Source organism: Nyctereutes procyonoides, unplaced genomic scaffold (assembly GCF_905146905.1).
Source record: "Nyctereutes procyonoides isolate TBG_1078 unplaced genomic scaffold, NYPRO_anot_genome, whole genome shotgun sequence".
Classification (NCBI taxonomy): domain Eukaryota; kingdom Metazoa; phylum Chordata; class Mammalia; order Carnivora; family Canidae; genus Nyctereutes; species Nyctereutes procyonoides.
The window spans coordinates 207,254-226,813 of record NW_026575157.1 but is presented as its reverse complement, the minus strand read 5'-3'; the positions used below and the strand labels follow the sequence as shown (position 1 = coordinate 226,813).

The following is a 19,560-nucleotide window of genomic DNA, read 5'->3' as shown; positions in this document are numbered from 1 at the left end:
TGTGGCAACATATATGAAATATTGTCTACCAGATAAGCTCATTGGGAATTCAGTATACAAGGCACCCTCTTCCTAACACATGCCCAAATTCCAAACTTCTAGAAGGAAAGTAGGTATTCAGCATGAATCATATTGATCATTAAGTAGTTTGGACATATTAAACCACTCTTAACAGTTAGGGCACCAGGAACCTTCCTGAAATGCAAGTTCCAGTTGCCAGTCAAAAGTCACTCCTATAAGCTGTCGAAAGGACAACAGTCAGTTAATTCACTCCTTCCTGCAAAAGGGCTAATATGTATTTCAAATTTAGCAATTCCAAAAAGGACACCCCACTTCCTACCCTACTCTTTCCTGGGCTTTTATATCTCAGTAAATGGTGCCTCATTTACCTTGTGACTTCAACAACAACAAAAAAAAAAAACCTCTGAAGGCATCCTTGATTCCTCTCCTCTCTTAACCTATATTCAATCCACCATTATGTTATGTTGACTCTACGTTTATTTTTTTTAAGATTTTATTTATTTGTTTGACAGAGAGCACAAGCAGGGGGGGCAGCAGGCAGGGAGAGAGGAAGAAGCAGGCTACCCATGGAGCAGGGAGCCCAATGTGGGGCTTGATCCTAGGACCCTGGGATCATGACCTGAGCCAAAGGCTTAACCAGTTGAATCACCCAGGCATCCATTAAAATATACCAGAATCTGACCACTTGTTATTACCTTCATTGCTACACCTTAGTTGAAACCACATTGACTTTTACTTGGATTATCTCAGTCTTCCAACTGATAATACTTCTACTTTTGCTTCTCTTTACATTATTTTCCACAAAGTATCAGAGTGATCTCTATAAAACTTAAGTCTAATCATACCAATTCCTGCTCAAAAATCTTCCAAAGTTTTCCCTTCTAACAGAATAAAAGCCAGTATCCCCATCATATTCTAGAAGGCCCTTTAAAATCTTTTTCATGCCCAGACCTTTCTAACTTCAATCATATTACATTTTGTCTCACTTTTTGCTCTATTCTCACTTACCTCCTGTGGGTCCTCAAAGACAACAAGCATGCACCTGCCTTGTGGTTTTTGCCCTTCTTGTTCTTCCTATTTGCAACAGATAGGGCCTTGGCTTCCTCCCTAACTTCCTTTAGGGCTTTTTTCAAATGTCACCTATCACCAAAGTCTTTCCTAACCTCCTTAAATAAAATAGCACTTTAATCTCCCCAGAGTGGAATTTCTTACCCCCTCACTTATTGTATATTTTTTCCTTAACACTGATTATTTCTTAATATCATTTATGTTTTATTCATTTGTTTAATATTTATCTCATCCCTCTGAATGTCTTTGGAGCAGGGACTTTTGATCTTTGTATCTGCAGGGTCTATCAAGAATAGTGGCATGTAGTAGGTGCTCAATAAATATTAGATAAATACATGCCTGGATATTATCAAGGGTTCAGGTAACTAAGGATTAATTATGTTTTCATGAATTAAATAGTTCTTAAAATCTCCAACAACTTGGAAATGTATTCAATACAAAAATATTATCATAGATTAATTAAAAAAGAAAAAAAATTGTGTTTCCTTCACATAACAGTTAGAGGTAGGACAATGCTTTCTTGAAAAAGGTGCCAGAGTCAAGGTTCCAATTTCATTATCTGGCTTATTGATATTAAAGAATATCAAGGAAATTCTTCAAACATTGTGTCTCTATGTATATGTGCATACATATATAGACATATATATTTATATTTATTTATACGGATATATTACTACCCTGGCTGATAAAGTTCAACTCCCAAAAGGTCACAGCTAAGAAAAATATAAGAGTATGTATCATTTCATTTTCTAAATATATATTCAAGAAGACTTCCTAACTTTTTTATATTTTTTTTAATGAAGTTCGATTTGCCAACATATAGCATAACAACATATAGCATAACTTGCTCGTCCCGCCAAGTGCCCCCCTCAGTGCCCATCACCCAGTCACCCCATCCCCGGCCCACCTCCCCTTCCACAACTTCCTAGCTTTTAATCATAGCTCTGGCATTTTCTAGCTATGTTAACTCAGGCAAATTGCTTAAACCTGTTTTCACATTGTGATAATGAGTGTAATATTTCTTATCTCATAGGATTGTTGTGAAAATTAAATAAGATAATTAAAGATTTTAGTGCACTGTTTAGTACACAGTTGACTTCAGTAAATATTGAATATATTATTCATATGTATTATAGAAAAGTTAGCAAGATGTCCATATCCTAAATAAAATTTGCAATGAGAACTTTCCCTTCTTTTTTTATCATTTATCTGTGGAGAAATTAAAAAAATAAGACTATGACTTACTTCATTATGAGTGGGCTACTAAAGGACAAAATATCAGCAAACACTTTGAATAAAGCAACTTGAATTAGGACAAACTTAAAGGTGTTCCACAATGCATAGACCAGAGATGGCTTCCTGGTATGTGCCTCTTTACAAAAGGGTGCCTATATAATGAAAGAAAATAAGAAACAATGAGAAAATTGGAGAGAGCTAATACAAGTAAAAAATGAAATATATATATTAACTGACTATAAAATTAGTAATGTACTCCAAAGATAATAAGGTAATAAGAGGGATGAATTCAGTTGAACTTGAAAATATGACCTATATCATTGGTAAGGTATATCTCCAGACCACCTGCTATTATTTACACCATCTGGTCTAAATGGGCAAGAGAAATGGTCATTTTATTACTTTTGTGAATGTTGAAACTGTTCCATTAATTAATTAATATAAATACAGCTTTATTTTCAAATCATATTTTCTTTTTGGGAATTCTAAAGATATATATGTGTATGTATATGATACTAGACAGATATGAAGTCCCCACCCTGCCCTATAAACTTTGGTCTTGGTCACCATATTACTAACTTGGACAAACAGATAAGAGGCCATGGGATATAGAAACCATCTTTGCCACAATAGTTGAGCAAAAGATACCGGTGAAAAGCCAAAGATAACATATCAACACATTGTTCCTGATTCTTTTTTTTTTTTTTTGTTCCTGATTCTAAAAGAGGGCTAGCTGAATAATTTGATGACAGAAATTAGTTGCAATAACAACCAAATGTACTTATGAACATAGCTTGTCTTTTCACATATTTTACGGACTTTCTAAATTAATAATACTATCTCATGTTTGGAAGAAGCTTTTTCTAGTTTTAGGTAGTAATTAGGTACTTAGGACTTAAGAATTAATTACCTTTATTTTTTGCCTTTCTTGATTCCTTAAAACTTCCTTCCTCCATTGTTTTTCAAAGATGGGACACACGATATAGGAAGAATCACTTTCGTTTAGTTCAAAAAGGTCCTCTCTTTCCAAAGGTTTCTTATAGCCTAAAACAATTATTCTAAAAATGAAAGAGTAAGGTAAACAATTAAGCAAAACCAATAACAAAGTTAAAAATAATTTTGCATGCATTTTTCTTATTCTCTGATTTGTAAGTTATTTCTTAAATCAGTATACAATGACTAGATGGTATTTTGAAAAGTCATACAACATATTGGATAGTTCAATAATATGCAATTATCATCTGTAGATTTTAGAAGAAGTATTTGGACATCCAATTATTTAGTGAAACACTAATTTCATTTACTCATCTCATATTGGAAGCACCTATTAGTTTACCTCTCTTTTTGAAATTTAAATAGCCAACTTTCACAGTAAGGTATTCACTCCAAAACCCCAAAACAGCTGCTTTTTTAGTCTTTTATCAGAGAAGAAATGGATCCAACCTCTGCATTTGCAACCTCTCCTATTCCACTGGGACATGTATACCCTTTGCCACCTGACTTTGCAAACTGTCCAACTGGATGTGGAGTACCTGTCTATTCATTAACTTTAGCCTTGGCCATATGACCTTTGACCAACAGAATATAAGCCAGTGTGACAGTGCCGTTTCTTAAGATGCTGTAAGAAGTATGACAAATTACTGCTCATCTCAGTACTTCCACTCTCCCCCCTTCCATAAGCTTACCCCAAGGTAAGCTGAGAGTAATTATGCAAGGACTGTGAGCAATTATGCACAAACAACTGGTCTAAATCAGGATTGTCCCAGGCAAACTATGTATGGTGCATGATCTTGTTACACCCCAAATGTTGTTGTGGCAGACAATAAATTATACTTACCTTACAGCCATCCTTCTGCCCCATCATCTTCTTACCATGAGGAATCTGATACTTACTCAGTTGAAAATTTCTTGAACTCGGGATAAGTCCTCTCCCCAGCCACAGAGTCATAAATTATGATTGGTCTAAAGTAGTCCTGGTAATCTCAGTACCTTTTGCTTGGCATTAATAATTTAACTCAATTATGGTTAAGGACATCTGAACAAAAGTCTGCTGAGGAGAACTTTCTTTTTCAAAAGCAGGCACAAAACTTCAAGAGGAGAAAATATTTTGCCTCCTTTTTCCTTCTCCTTCTTCCTTTCTGATTGTACTAGAGGCATAGTGCTCCGACACAGAGGAGCCATTTTTGCCACCATGCGTGAAAAGCCAATTAATAAGGACGGGAAGTGGAAAGACAGAAAAACTCTGGACCCTTTATAACACAGGTCACCAGCTTATTCCCAGCATTCTGCCCAATAACAAGAAAATAAATATCTATTTGTTTCAGTATTATTACTCGGCTATTCTGTTGCCTGATAGGTTCCTTGTTGGTTTGGTTTTTTTTTTTCTTCAAATTTTTGTTTAAATTCTAGTTAGTTAACATACAGTGTAAAATTCGTTCAGAAGTATAATTTAGTGACTCATCACTTACATATAAGACCCAGTGCTCATCATAACAAGTGACCTCCTTAACACCCACCACCCGGTTAGCCCATCCCTCACCCACCTCCCTCCACCAACCCTCAGTTTCTTCTCTGTGATTAAGAGCCTCTTTGGTTTGCTTCTCTCTCTCTCTTTTTCCCTTCCCTATATTCACGTGTTTGTTTCTTAAATTCCACATGAGTGAAATCATGTGATATGGTATTTATCATCCTCTGACTGACTTACTTTACTTAGCGAGGCAGTGGAGAAAGGGGAACCCTCTTATTCTTGGTGGTGGGAATGCAGACGGGTGCAACCACTCTGGAAGACAGGGTGGAGGTTCCTCAAAAAGTTAAAAATAGGGCCCAGCAATTGCACTACTAGGTATTTACCCAAAGGCTACAAAAGTCAAACGTGTTCCTAAGTGATGTCGTTCAGATATGCTTGGTCTATGAGCTTGGTGACATGACTTGCTCAGTAAGAAATTAAACCCACATTTAAACCCTGGCCTTCTGACTCAATAGTTTCTGTTCTCTCCATTATAAAGTACATTATCAGTCCAAGAGACCATAACAAAGTATTGCATGACTCCAAATTGGCACTACTTTCATTGTCATTATTACTGAACAATCTCTATTGATTGACCTTGAGATGGATTTAAACTCTATGGCACCCAGAGTCTCCACTGGATTCAATTTCACTTTTATTAGACTTACATAACATATTACAATTCATATTTAACAAAAAGGTTTAAATGTACTAAGAAAGGACCTTCAGTAATCATGTTTCTGTTGGCTCAAATACACTGGAAGTTTTCCTGCAGTGCACTTTCAAAAACATATTAAGCAATACACTACTTTTATGTCATACTAAGTCTTTCTATTCCATTCCATAAAATAAATATTCATTTTCAAAATAAGATTGCATTGATTTTCAAAAAAGCATTTTTAATAACATTCACTGCCTCAGCATTTTGAGTTAGAACTGTGCAAAACTCAGCGGTTTTGGTTCACGGGGATAAGTGACCCTCGACTTTCATGCTGAGTCTTCAAATAATGTAGCATCTAGAAGTGACACTTAAACTGAATTGATTGTGATGCATGTACATGGCTCAGCCTTTTAACTACTGTGGCTCCCTTTGTCCACGTGTGTGTTCCTCTTTTGCTCTGCTGCAAATTTAAATACTCTCATCATTCTGGCTGGTCTTTCCATCACATAAGCATCCAGAAAAAGAGAAAAGAGCGCTTCTTTAAGTCAAATGATGAGGCTTTTGGGGAAGAAACCAGGACCTTCCAGTAAGGGGAATGTAGCATGCACCAGGTCCCATAAACTTGTGGACTTGATTCCTAAGGATGCATCTTGGTTTTTGGACTGATATTTCTTTTCAAGGTCATTCAGTTAAATTAATTTGATCGTTACAACTCTCTAAAGCAGGCAGAGCAGTATTAATTTCTCATTTTTACAGGCTGTTAAATACCAGGCATCCCAGAGACTGGTCAGTTTTTTAAATGTGATATAAACCACTGCTAACTTAACCAAAGGCAGACAATGCCATTAAGTATAATATTCTACTCTGTTTTTTGGTTTTTTTTTAAGATTTTATTTATTTATTTATTTATTTATTTATTTATTTATTTATTCATGAAAGACACATAGAGAGAGGCAGAGACACAGGCAGAAGCAGAGGCAGGACCCCTGCAGGGAGCCCATTCCAGGATCACAACCTGAGCCAAAGGCAGGCATTCAACCACTGAGCCACCCAGGTGACCCTCTACTCTGTTTAAGATGGTGTTATCTTAAAGAGAATTTTGAGTATATTTGACAATAACAATATTGTGAATAAATATCTCATCCAACTGATGTTAAGAGCAGCAAACGAGTAGCAATTCGCTAGGAAGATGAGATGAAATGTAAATTCTGTAGGTAAGTAATATTGGAAAACTTGGAAAGTATAGATATATAGTTGCATTACCGATTTCATTCCTGTTAATCACTTTTTAAAACATTTCTGGAAAGGGGTGATTGCCTTATGGGAAAAGACAAAAAGTCAGTCTGTCCAAAAATTGTAATATAGGACAAAGGTAATTTATGTTTTATTAATATGTGAGGAAAAGGGAGGACAGACTAAATAGCATACCCCTGGTTAAAATAAGTGATTCAACTGTGACCTATAAAAACTTTACCTAGATTTTTCCATGTACATCAAGGGTATTATTCTATGACAATGATTATTATACACTGATGACAGATTATATTTGCTGATAAAGGCTTCATAATTATTTGATCATCAAAACTATCTAGACAGCTACTGCCTTAGGAATTAAGGCTCATAAGCATGTAATTCCCTAATTATTTGTATCATCTGAGCACATTTTAATTGAATTATTCATATAATTGTGGGAGCTTAACTTTGGCCTAGGAAATAATTTCTGACTTTATTCTGTAATTCAAAGAACAGTTCTGAGAACACAATTAGCCACTGTCTTCAAAGAGACATTCTCTTAAACAATAGCTATATTTTAGCTGCAATTGTTTAATTATTAGATAAGAAATCAAATTAGATTCATGCCAATGACAGTTCCAGATAGCAGCATACTATAAAAATATTTCCTATCTAGTTCTGAGATCTTAAATTTAAACAGAAAATAAATGTGATATTCAATAATTATAACTTATTAGTTTGATTGACCTAAGATATGGACTTCAAGATATTGAGTAGTTATATTTTAAAATTTGCTATGCCTTATCTTGCTTATTAAATTTAATTTCAGTTTCATATTTTAGGCCTCCTAAACTGGTGTTTGCAATATTTAAAATAAACATATATAGTGTTTCTAGTTTGATAAAGTTTTAAACGTACATTTACTTAAAATTAATTTTACTTGCATTATTTAAATTCTATGATATCCTGTGACTTAAAAATGACAGTTTGAAATTTTTAAAGCTGGAACAGACATCACTCTTACTCTCAACACATGAATGAAATGTAACTCAGGGCTGGAAAATATATTTATACATATACAAGTTTGAAAAATCAAAATCACTGAGTATAAATAGCCCACATTTACATAATTCTTATTTAACCATTCTTTTTCCTGGTGTATAACTTAATGTAGTTAATGTAATGTAATGTAATTTTAATGTGTAACTTAATGTAATGTAATGTAAAATTTTTGGCAGCCTCTTTCAGTGATTCCTAGGTTTGTGTTAACTTGTAAGTCTTATAATTCAACCCAATTATTTGCTCACCAAGTTTATCAGTTATCTACTTAAACTGCTTTCTTAAAAACCACCAATGAACTTTCCATTGCCAAGTCAATGAAGAATACTCAGTTCTTTCTTTAATTTATCCCTTTTCAGTATTTGGCACTATTGGCAGTTTCCTTAGCTTTCAAACACACTCTTTTCTCCTTGGTTTGTCTCTTACATTCTGAATGCCTTTCCTTAGCTTTTTGGTAGATTACCCCTCCTTTCACCATTTAAATACTGAGGATTCTCAATGTTCCATTTGTTCATCCTGTTCAATAGGCTCTCTCTTTCTGGGTGATCTCATTCAGACTCCTGGCATCAACTACTGCCATACAGTCAATTACTTCCAAATATATATCCATAGATCAAAAGCCTATATATCCAACACCTATTCCTTATTTTTTTAAGGGGATGAGTCAAACATCTCAAATTGAAGTTTCTTCAAACTGAACACACAGGTCTTCACCACACCTGAACCTGACAGTTACCTCAGCCAGAAACTGATTTAATATTTTTCCCAGTTCTTCAAATTCCTTATCTAATTAACTCAATCTGTTCATTAGCTTTTGAATCTCTTCCTTCTTCATCTGACCCTAGTTCAGGCCATAACCATAAATTTACCAGCATAATTGAAGAACTGTCTAACTACTCCCTCTGTCTCCATTCTCACCTAGTACATACCATATCCATACAATTCTAAAGGTGATTTTCCTAAGTGCAAACATAAACCACATTACACTCTGTTTGATCTCTTGCCACATCAACACATTGCAGTGTGGGAGGGGTCAGTTCACTCTGGTTTGCATACAGTATTTGCTCAACTTGGAATGCCTCTTGGCTTACTCTTACACATTGTTAAATGTTGGGTTAAAGCATTAATTACTTGTAAAACATTCTCTGTGTGAATGTGGTTAGATGTCATTCCTCAAAACAGTGTTTCTCTATCATGCTCATATCATCTTTTGCCTTTTTGGGTAATTTATAGTATACTTTTTAATCTTTCTGTATCTATGAATTCCTAGAAGATAGGAAGTAGGACATTTATCTCTGCATTTTTAAAGGTTAGCATAATGCAGGGCATCCAGCACACAACCAACCTTTTCTTGTTCTTTTTAAGCATTCATCTACTCTTGAGAGCATATTTATAGATCATATTGGGCAATTTTGTCTCTACTAACTATAGAACAAGGGGCATAAGATAATAAATTCAGTTCATGTATCATAACCTTTCTGCTATGAGTGGAAAGAAATACATTTCTAAAGAAAGCTTCTAAATTTATAAAACTGGAAAAAATTCTTCTCTTTTAATATGATTTAATCTTGTGTTAAAGCCCTCATCATACATTATACATGAATTATTCTCATTATATGCCTTACAAAAATGACTGTGTGTTTTAACAGTAGTATATATATATGTGTTTCTAGGAACATTCCTAGTAAAAAGTAGACTATCAAAGTTAAAAGAAAAGCATGAAACATATAAAAAAAACTGACTTCCAACACCAGGTTGGTGTGCCCCTCCTTGGGCCTCAATGGACGAGTTAATTCCTCTCCCTAAGCTTCAATTTTCAACTTTCTTAAATGTATATGCCTATCTCATAAGACTTGGGGGAAAAAACGTACATATTTACTGGATGTTAAAAAGATATTCAAAGTTCTGGGGTGCCTGGGTGGCTCAGTCAGTTAAGAACCCGACTCTTGGTTTTGGCTCAGAGTCATCAGATAGAGCCTCCCCAGGATCCCCAGTCAGCAGAGTAGGCTTGAGATTTTCCACCTATTCCTCTCCCTCTGCCCCTCCTGCTGCACATGCGAGTGCACATGCTCTCTCTTTCTCTATCTCTTTCTCAAATAAATAGAATCTTTTAAAAAAATCAAATTTCTCTCCTTCCATAGTACTAACAGGGTTAGAAATCCTATAAAGGGGGATCCCTGGGTGGCGCAGCGGTTTGGCGCCTGCCTTTGGCCCGGGGCGCGATCCTGGAGACCCGGGATCGAATCCCACATCAGGCTCCCGGTGTATGGAGCCTGCTTCTCCCTCTGCTTGTATCTCCGCCCGCCCCCGCCCTCTCTGTATGACTATCGTAAATTTAAAAAAAAAAAAAAATCCTATAAAGGGACAGACAGAAGTATTAGCAATCTTATCTGTGGAATTACTTATTATGTTATTATCTGTGATTTCTCTGTAATAAAATAATATAACAAAAAAGTCTTTACATAGTCATTTTATAAAAATATTCATTCTTAGATTAGAGGAATAACATTTAGGTATCATTTCCCTTGTACTATTCCTCAAGGTGGTATGCTACAGATTAGTAAAATTCCTACCTGCTAAACCAGGAATATGTCATCCTACTGAAGAATGAAGCATTTTTCTCTGGATTGCATTTCTAAAAAGAAAAACATAACAAGTAGTATATGAAGAATATGCTTTTATTTTATATTTGAAATATCTTTGTTAACGTTGGAAAAGTAAATATGAAACAATTTCATCTACTAATAGTTGTGGCTATGTTGATATCATAATCCTTAAGGAATAAAATTAAGATATTAGAATAGTGGTTGGACTAGAGGCATTTTAGGATTTCTCCCAACAGTTATCATTATGACTCTGTTTACATAGCAAAAAACCACATAGGAAAGAAAAATCATTTCTGAAATACTACTTCTCATTCTCTCTCTCTCTATATATATATATATATACACACACACACACACAGACACACACCCTTGAATTTCTATAACTGTGTTTATATGTATGTATATGCATATGTATACATAAATAACTTAGCATCTATATATAAATTAAATTTAAAGCTTTTTAATCACTAAATTAAAGATATTTTTGTCCTTTTTTTCTGAAAAATATAAAAATAAGAGAATATAGGCATTTGGTTTACTTCTGTATATTTAATTACATATGTTTGTATTAAAGTATAAATAAAAAAACATTTAATTATCACAGAAACATATTATTTTGGGAGGTTATAATATCATCATAAAATTCTTCCTATTGACCTGGTGAGTTCAAACAAAAGAAGGGTTTAAAAGAAGGCCTCAAAAGTAATCATTTTATATTTTGAGTCAGCACCTATGTTTATATTTTAAAAAATAAAACTGATCACCACAGTAAAGTGCATTATTAGAAACTGTCCTGTATTTAACAGTTTTAACACTGATCCTCTCTAATCCAGGCCTGATTTCATACACAACAGGTATGTAAGTGTTTACTACTACATTTTTAAAAATTCTTATCCTTAAAGGAATGAGTGCAACAAAATTCCATCCTTTCCAGAAAAATGTCCTGAGTATAGAGGAGAAAACATTATTCATTCCAAATCTGTTCTCTGAGTCACGGCAAATGATATACTATAAATCATTTACTCAATTGCTATCTATCCTTATGTTATCTTTGCAAAAAGTAAATGCAATGATAAATGTAAAACAGTCATCACACTGTAGCCCAAAACAACCACTTACATACACATGTGATCTATAATATCACTATCACTATTATTGCCAAATATATTATTTGGAAAATAAGTGCACATATTGTGGAAAATGTTCTGAAAATTCTTGATTTAACCCACAAGTCACATTCTATTTCACGGGGAGTTGCCAACTTGATAATTTACCACCAAAGAAAAGATCTTATTCACATCCAAAATACATCTTGTTTTTGTGGCCAACTACAAATTGCTAAAAATTCTTTTTTTTTTTAAATAAAATTAATTTTAGTTATTTTTTTAAATAAATTAATTTTTATTGGTGTTCAATTTACCAACATACAGAATAACACCCAGTGCTCATCCCTTCAAGTGTCCCCCTCCGTGCCCGTCACCCATTCACCCCCACCCCCCGCCCTCCTCCCCTTCCACCACCCCTAGTTCATTTCCCAGAGTTAGAAGTCCTTATGTTCTGTCTCCCTTTCTGATATCTCCCACATATTTCTTCTCCCTTCCCTTATATTCCCCTTCACTATTATTCATATTCCCCAAATGAATGAGAACATACACTGTTTGTCCTTCTCCGATTGACTTACTTCACTCCAAATTGCTAAAAATTCTTAGCAGCTTTTCCCATCAAGAGGTAAACTCTATTCTCCACGCCTTAAATCTGGGCTGGCATCATTTCTTGTTGTGATCATAAGAATGCCATGAGAGTGACACTGGAACTCCTATTCTAAGCCTCAAAAGGCTTTCTGTGCTAGAAACCCCGAATGCACCATGTGTCTGATCCCAAACTAGCTGCTAGAGGATGAGAGATCTTATAGAAGAGAACTGAGGTGCTCATCTGACAGTCTGTCGTCCTACCTTGGGAAGTGTCAAACATATGAGTAAATTAATCCTATACTATCCTGTCACTAGATAACTTTCTGGTTGGCCAAAGTGCCTAAAAGAGTTCAGCAAAAATCAGCCAACCTGACCCAAATCAGGTCATGATCCAAGTGATCCAGACAATCATGAGCTAAGTAAAAAAAAAAAAAAAAAAAAAAAAAAAAAAAAAAAAAAAAAAATTGGTTGTTTTCAGCACCTACATCTAACAAAGCTATTACCGAAGGTTATTTTAGACCAAAAACTCAGGATTTGATTTAACATTCCCCCCTGAGTCGTTTTCCATGTGAAAGCATCTCATATGAGACCCTTTGAGTCCTCTGGTAATTAGCCTCCTTAGATGTGGGCCAGGCTGAATTTATCACAGTAAATTCCAAATATAGTTACCTCCTGGAAAAAATTACAGTAGACAGGTAAATATCTGGTGAAGGTAATATGCCTTATCAAGCAACAAGTATGTATAAATGACTTTTCAATGAATACTGAATTCATAGCATGGGTCTCCCAGAGTTCATTACTGATATATTGTTACAAAGTAACTTCTATGTAGAAAATCAGGACATGACATTCTAAAAAGTAACTTTCAGTGTTCTAATTTACTCTCTTCTCCATTAAATATTCTCAGTCCTTCTAACTCACTTATTCTCTCACTCAGGTAGCACTTCTAGTCTGCAGACCTAACTGACCCCAAATGTTTCCCATTTCTCTTGTCGCCCCAAGCCTTCATTTCCTATTTTCTTATCTATTGTACTTAATGCATGTATAACAGGCATAACAGGCATTCCATAAACATACCTTAACATTGCTGATTTAAGGGCAATTTTCATTTGAATGGTGGTCTTGTTATTTCTGTATTATGATGGAGGAGCAGGAAATATTTAGACCATGAGACCACAGCATAGCCAGGGTCCAGGACTAGTGTGAAGTGTGCTACTTTCAATCTTTCTTGGGTTCAACCTTGAGATGTAGTCCCACAAGGATATGGTTTGGGGGACTGCTACACAGTATCTCATAACCCCTAACTTCAGGAGCTTCCTTTGTGGGTACTGGAGGAGGGTTCTGGGATTGGTGGAGGCAGTTAAGAGAAAGTGGAAGGACAGCCTCACAGAGAAGGGAAAACATCCAGAGACCAAACAGAATTTATGTTTCTTGGGTTACCTGGATGGCTCAGTCAGTTAAGCAGCTGCCTTTGGCTCAGGTCATGATCACAGGGTCCCGGAATCAAGTCCCACATCCAGCTCCTTGTTTGGCAGGGAGCCTGTTTTCCCCTTCTCCCTCTGCCTACCCCTGCTCCTCCTGCTTGTGTGTTCTTTCTATCTCTCTCTATGTCAAATGAATAAATAAAATCTTTTTTAAAAAGTATGTTTCTTAACCACTTATGTGCCAGATTATATATACAAACTACATTATCTCATTAAATACAACATGTCTTTGTGGGGCAACTGGGTGGCTTAGTCAGTCAAGGAAGGATCAGTCTTCAGCTCAGATCATGATCTCTGGGTTCTGGAATTGAGCACCCCCTCGGGCACCCTGCCTAGCAGGGAGCCTGCTTCTCCTTCTGCTTCTCCTGCTCATGCTGGCTCACTCTCTCTCTCTCACAAATAAATTTTTAAAATTTAAAAAAAAAAAAAAATATATATATATATATATATATAATCTCATGTCTTTGTGGTGAAACCATTCTTGTCAACCTCATTTACAGTAGATGAAACTAAGGCCCAGAGTTTAAGAAACTCAAGAAGTTTAAGAGACTGGATCTAATCCAGTTAGTCCATTCTGTCTTCCAGTCAAACCCACACTCTCAATTCTACCTGTCACAGGCAGCTTGCTGCCACTTAGAGATAACTTTCCTCCTGCCCGCATCCTTCTACTTCACTTCTCGCTAATTCTCTCTTGTACTTCAATCCTATTTAAGATTTATTGCCTTTGGTAATTCCTTTTTTCCCATCCCAGCCTTTAAGGCTTATATTCCTGTTCTGGGTTACCATAGCAATCTCAACATATTCCTTAGGGAGGATTTAAGGGGCTCTTCAGAACTGTCTTCACTGAATTTACCCTCGTTCTTTCCTGACTATTGAATCATTTGCTGAGAGGTGCTTCTCTTGCTTAACTTAAGTCTGGAAGACAGAAAAGTATATTTGATTTATCTTTATATTTTCAGTTTTAGCCAGGGCCTAGCTCATAATAAACATGTTCTGGAGGAATGAATGAATGAATGGCCACTAATCACAGTAAGAAAATAATTTTAAGCATTCTATTTCTAGGTCACCATGAAGGTCCTAGAAACTATGAGAAAGTCACTTTCTTAGCTTATAAGTAGGTGAGATTCAGGTCTGAGATCTATTATGTCAAAATACAAAGCCTCAGCAATGAAATGTAATTATATAAGGTTTTCAATCTACTTTGAAGCCATCAACTTTTTTTTTTTTTAATTTGGCATCACAGAAGTAACAACAACAACAACAAAAAATGCAACTACAAGTAGTGTTTTCTAAATGAATTCCTGGCCCATAAAGCTACCCAGGTTGAATAATAGTCAAAGACATAAATGTCGTTGGAATCCTGCAGGAACAACTGAGTGCAATTCTGAGTCAATTATTTGAGTTTTACCATTTCCCACCCTACAAGTTTGTGATTCACTGCTTTTGCCACCTCTGTAGTTGCACCAATGATGTTAAACCTGTTTTCCTGCTTAAGCCTGCCATTAAAGTAAAAAAGAAAAGAAAGTAAAACAACAACAACAAAAAACTAAAAACAGAAACAAATTAAAAAGAAAATAAAAATTAAAAATAAAAAAAAAACAGTGTATTATCCTGGTGGAGCTCTTTCGCATTTTCAAGGGATTTATTCAACCTCTATATTTTACAGACTTCATATAATCTGCTTTGCTTTTAAAATCATCTATAGTTCCATTTTCTGTGCAATCAGAAGAATGCTGTCATATTGACCTGACACTCGGAGTCACTAACAAAACTCAGGATTAGAAGAAGATCCCCTGAATCTGGATTTTGTTTTTCCTTTTTAGAATCACGGAACTGCTTCTCTTAGGGGCTCCTTGTGAGGCTTTGTCTTGTGCGGTGGAGAAAAGTAAAACCCGTGGAACTTGTGCGGAGCCTGTCCCGGGGCGGGGCGGGGGGTGGGGGGCGCGGGGCGGGGGGCAGGGTCGCGGGCGCAGCGCAGCGAGGCCGGGGAAGGGTGCGCAGCCCCCGCCCCCCCACCCCCGCCGGGCCAGCGCCCCCCGCCCCCGCCGGCGCACCTCCATCCCGGCCCGCGCACCTCCACCCCCGCCCGCGCACCTCCACCCCCGCCCCGCCCGCGCACCTCCATCCCGGCCCGCGCACCTCCATCCCGGCCCGCGCACCTCCACCCCCGCCCGCGCACCTCCACCCCCGCCCGCGCACCTCCATCCCCGCCCGCGCACCTCCACCCCGCCCGCGCACCTCCACCCCCGCCCGCGCACCTCCACCCCGCCCGCGCACCTCCACCCCCGCCCCGCACCTCCATCCGGCCCGCGCACCTCCACCCTGCCGCGCACCTCCACCCCGCCCGCGCACCTCCACCCCCGCCCGCGCACCTCCACCCCTGCCCGCGCACCTCCATCCCCGCCCGGGCACCGCCACCCCCGCCTCTCCTCCTTCAGCGACGCCAGCTCCATCCATTCTTGTCCCAAATGCGTGTTTCCGCGTCGGGGCAGTTACTCATCCCTTCAGGACAGACGCGTCCTTCCCTCCCCAGCAGCCACGCGGCCTGAGACCCTGATGTCCAGAGTCCACGTCACCGCGAGGCCCGAGGGCACCTCTCACGACCGCGCGCGTGTCCGCCTCTGGGCGTGAGTACGACTAACGCGGGGCCCTAAGGCTCCGGCCGGGTCGGCGTCCGAGCAGGCGGCGCCCCTCCCCCCTCCCCCCGAGGGCGCAGGCCGCCCCCCTCCCCGCCCCCCGTCCCCAGGACCAAGGGGCGTTACCTGCGCCTCACGCCCCCCGGGGACCCGCTCGTAGTCGCCGCGGGCGCCCCACCTCCGCGGGCTGGAAGGCATGGTCCGCGGGCGCCGGCCACGGGGTCGGGGTGTCCCGAGGCGCTGGCCTCTCTGCCTCCGGCGTCCAGACGGGGGGGGGGGGGGGGGGGAAGCGCGCACCCAGCCAGACCTCGTGGGCTGCCGCCCTGCCCCGAGCTGGGCCGGCCCTAACCGGGAGCGCGCCCCGGGCGGGCGGCGGGGGGGGGGGTGGAGGAGGGGGGGGTGGAGGAGGGTGGAGGTAGAGGTGAGGAAGGAGAGGAGGGGGTGAGAAAGAGGAGGGGGAGGAGGGAGAGCTGAGGAAGGGGAGGAGGGGGGAGGAAGAGGAGGGAGGAGAGGGGAGAAGAGGGGAAGGAGGAGGGGGGGAGGAGGAAGAGGTGAGGAAGGGGAGGAGGGGGAGGAGAAGAAGAGGGGAGGAGGAGGGGGGAGCGGCCACAAGAGCAGAGAGGCGGGACCTTCTGCACAGTCCGCTGATCTCTGCCTCTCGGGTAGTTTGCGCTCCCCTCAGTAGTTCTCCACTCTCCAATTTGTAGGATTGCTCTGTTAAGGAGAGAGAGAGAGAGAGAGAGAGAGAGAGAGAGAAGAGAAGAAAGAAAGAAAGAAAGAAAGAAAGAAAGAAAGAAAGAAAGAAAGAAAGAAAGAAAGAAAGAAAGAAAGAAAGAAGAGAAAAGAGGAGGGAGGGAAGGAAGGAAAGAAAGAAAAGAAAGAAAAAAGAAAAGAAAGAAAAGAATCTGTTTCTTGAGGATAGCAGCACAGAGCTCATTTCTCCCTAGGATGACATGTTAATAAACAGAATATTGCAGCTGTCCCGAGCGGGAAAACTGCTAAGGACAACAGGTGTCAGTAGGACTTTAGGGAGCGAATTTTATTGCAATGACTTTAAAATTAGAAACAAAGAAAATAATTCCCTTAACTCTAGAAAACCGTAACCGTGTGTGGAATCTAAATTTTACTCTTCAAATTAATTGTAAAGCAACATAATAAATGAAAAAACTTCATTGTAACTAGAATTCGCAAAGGGCTAAACCAGACACAGGGCATATAAAAGGGAATATGAATAGGGAGGATGGCTTTTAGAGCTGTGGTAGCTAGTGCCAAGCCATGAGCCTTACGTAAACAAGTCCTGAAAGCGTGCAATACTTTGAGGAAGATCTGCTGATCCCTGAGATGTGTCATTAGTCTGAGGAAATATTTTGTTTCAATTTACTTAGAACCGGAAGCAGCAGAAGAGGGAGTGGGGGTTTTTGCTTTTTATTTTTTTATTTTTTAAAGTAGGCTCTCCCCGAACATGGGGCTTGAACTTCCTGCCCCTGAGATCAGGAGTGGCATGCTCCACCACCGGAGCCTCCAGGCCAGAAGAAGTCATTTTAGAAATTCTAAATAACGGGGGATCCCTGGGTGGCTCAGCGGTTTGGCGCCTGCCTTTGGCCTGGGGCGCGATCCTGGAATCCCGGGGTTGAGTCCCGCATCGGGCTCCTGGCATGGAGCCTGCTTCTCCCTCTGCCTGTGTCTCTGCCTCTCTCTCTGTCTATCATAAATAAATAAATAAATCTTTAAAAAAGAAAAAAAGAAAATTCTAAATAATGGAATAAAGATAAGGCAATGTGATAATTTTACAAGGGTGGGTAATAATGTTTCAGGACTAAGGAAGATTCTCTCTGCTTCTTGAAATTAATGTTAGAGGTTCATAGAAAGAATTGAGATTAAGGATTGAAGAAAGCCTGTTTCCTGGAGAAAAATGCCCAAAGAATCACCTGGAAGAAGTTTGGGCTTGCCCATGGAATGGCTCAAAGGATGTGAGGAAACAGACAACTTCTGCATAAAGATTAGACTAAATGATTCATTGTAGGATTAAAGTTCCTGGGGATGTTTAGGACACAGTTTATTTGGCTTTCTCCCGCTCTTTAGGCCATGTTTGTCTGGCCTCTATGCAAAAAGGAAGTTGTAGATTTTATTTTAAAACAAGTGTGTCTGTGGGGGCACTTGGGTGGTTCAGTGGCTGAGCGTCTGCCTTCGGCTCAGGGCGTGATCCCAGGGTCCTGGGATCGAGTTCCGCATCAGGCTCCCCTAAGGGAGCCTGCTTCTCCCTCTGCCTCTGTCTCTGACTCTCTGTGTGTCTCTCATAAATAAACAAATAAAATCTTTACCAGGAAAAAAAAAAAAAGTGTGTCTGTGAAGAATTGAGGTCACAGCTCAGGACTTAGAAACTTTGTCTCACTTCTTCCAGAACTTTACACAAACTCCAGTGCAATATGGGGATATTTCATATTCAGCAGCTTCTGCCTGAGGGGCTCCTTCTCCATCTGTACTTTTGCAGTGCTCACGGTGTGGATGCCGTGTGGAAAATACAAGATCTTGTCAAGTTCGTCCTTGCTTTTCAGATCCAAGGAAAGAAGGAACTTTGAACCTGTGCCATAGAGGAGGAAGTCAGGAAGAAGAGGCCTAAAAATAGCTCGGGCTTTAAATCCAACATTTGTTTTCCTTCCTCTTCTTGGAGTCAGCCCCCTAGAAAAGGCTGGTGTTCTAGCAAGTGAAAAGGGACAGATTTCTACTCATACTCAGCTCAGTATAGATAACACAATTCACTAGTTAGTGGGAGGAGACAGAGATCCCCAAGGTAATTTAATTTAGTAAAGGCTAGAGAAGAAGGCAATAGGTGTGTTGGGGGAACTGGAATGATGAAGTCTCCACTCAAAGGAATTGGGGGAAAAATCTCTGGGAGTCCCACAGAACTACATTTTAAGTTTCTCTATTTTGAAGGTAAGACTGTGCTAATGAGATGGAAGGCATGAGGGTTTTTAAGAAAAGAATGACCATTTTTCATTCCTTCAATGAAAAAAAAGTGTAATATTCAGATTTGCCTAGGTGACAGAAGGTATAAAATAAAATGACCTTGACATAAACAAAACATTGTTGCAAAGTTTACATTCTATGACTGAATTCTCACACTAGCTGAACTGTGAAATAAATATGTCTTTCTCAGCAAAAAGAAAATCATGGGATGTGGAATAAAAGGCCCTGTGGATCTCGTAATGGGTGGAGCATGTTTTGTCACAGTATCCATTTTTTTTTTAGGTTTGTTTAGAGGATTCTTGTCCTTCCAGGGATTGTGTTCTACTTTACAAGTTCTGCAGGCACTCAGCTCATCCTTTCTTGTTGAGAGCTTCAGACATCAGGGTCAGAAT

At 39.1% G+C, this 19,560-nt stretch overlaps 1 protein-coding gene across 3 annotated transcripts in view; it reads right to left on the bottom strand.

Annotated features, from left to right (window-relative positions):
- LOC129502323 (ATP-binding cassette sub-family C member 2-like) overlaps positions 1–16,449 on the bottom strand; it is an 87,601-nt gene extending 71,152 nt beyond the window's left edge. For all 3 annotated transcript variants that reach the window (XM_055313842.1, XM_055313844.1, XM_055313843.1), the window contains exons 1-4: positions 16,328–16,449; positions 10,358–10,419; positions 3,236–3,383; positions 2,335–2,477 (exon numbers count right to left, since the gene is read on the bottom strand). In XM_055313842.1, the coding sequence (XP_055169817.1) occupies positions 2,335–2,477; positions 3,236–3,383; positions 10,358–10,419; positions 16,328–16,399 (425 nt within the window). In that variant the 5' untranslated portion in view covers positions 16,400–16,449. The remainder of the gene's footprint in view (positions 1–2,334; positions 2,478–3,235; positions 3,384–10,357; positions 10,420–16,327) is intronic.
- Between the last annotated feature and the right edge of the window lie 3,111 nt (positions 16,450–19,560).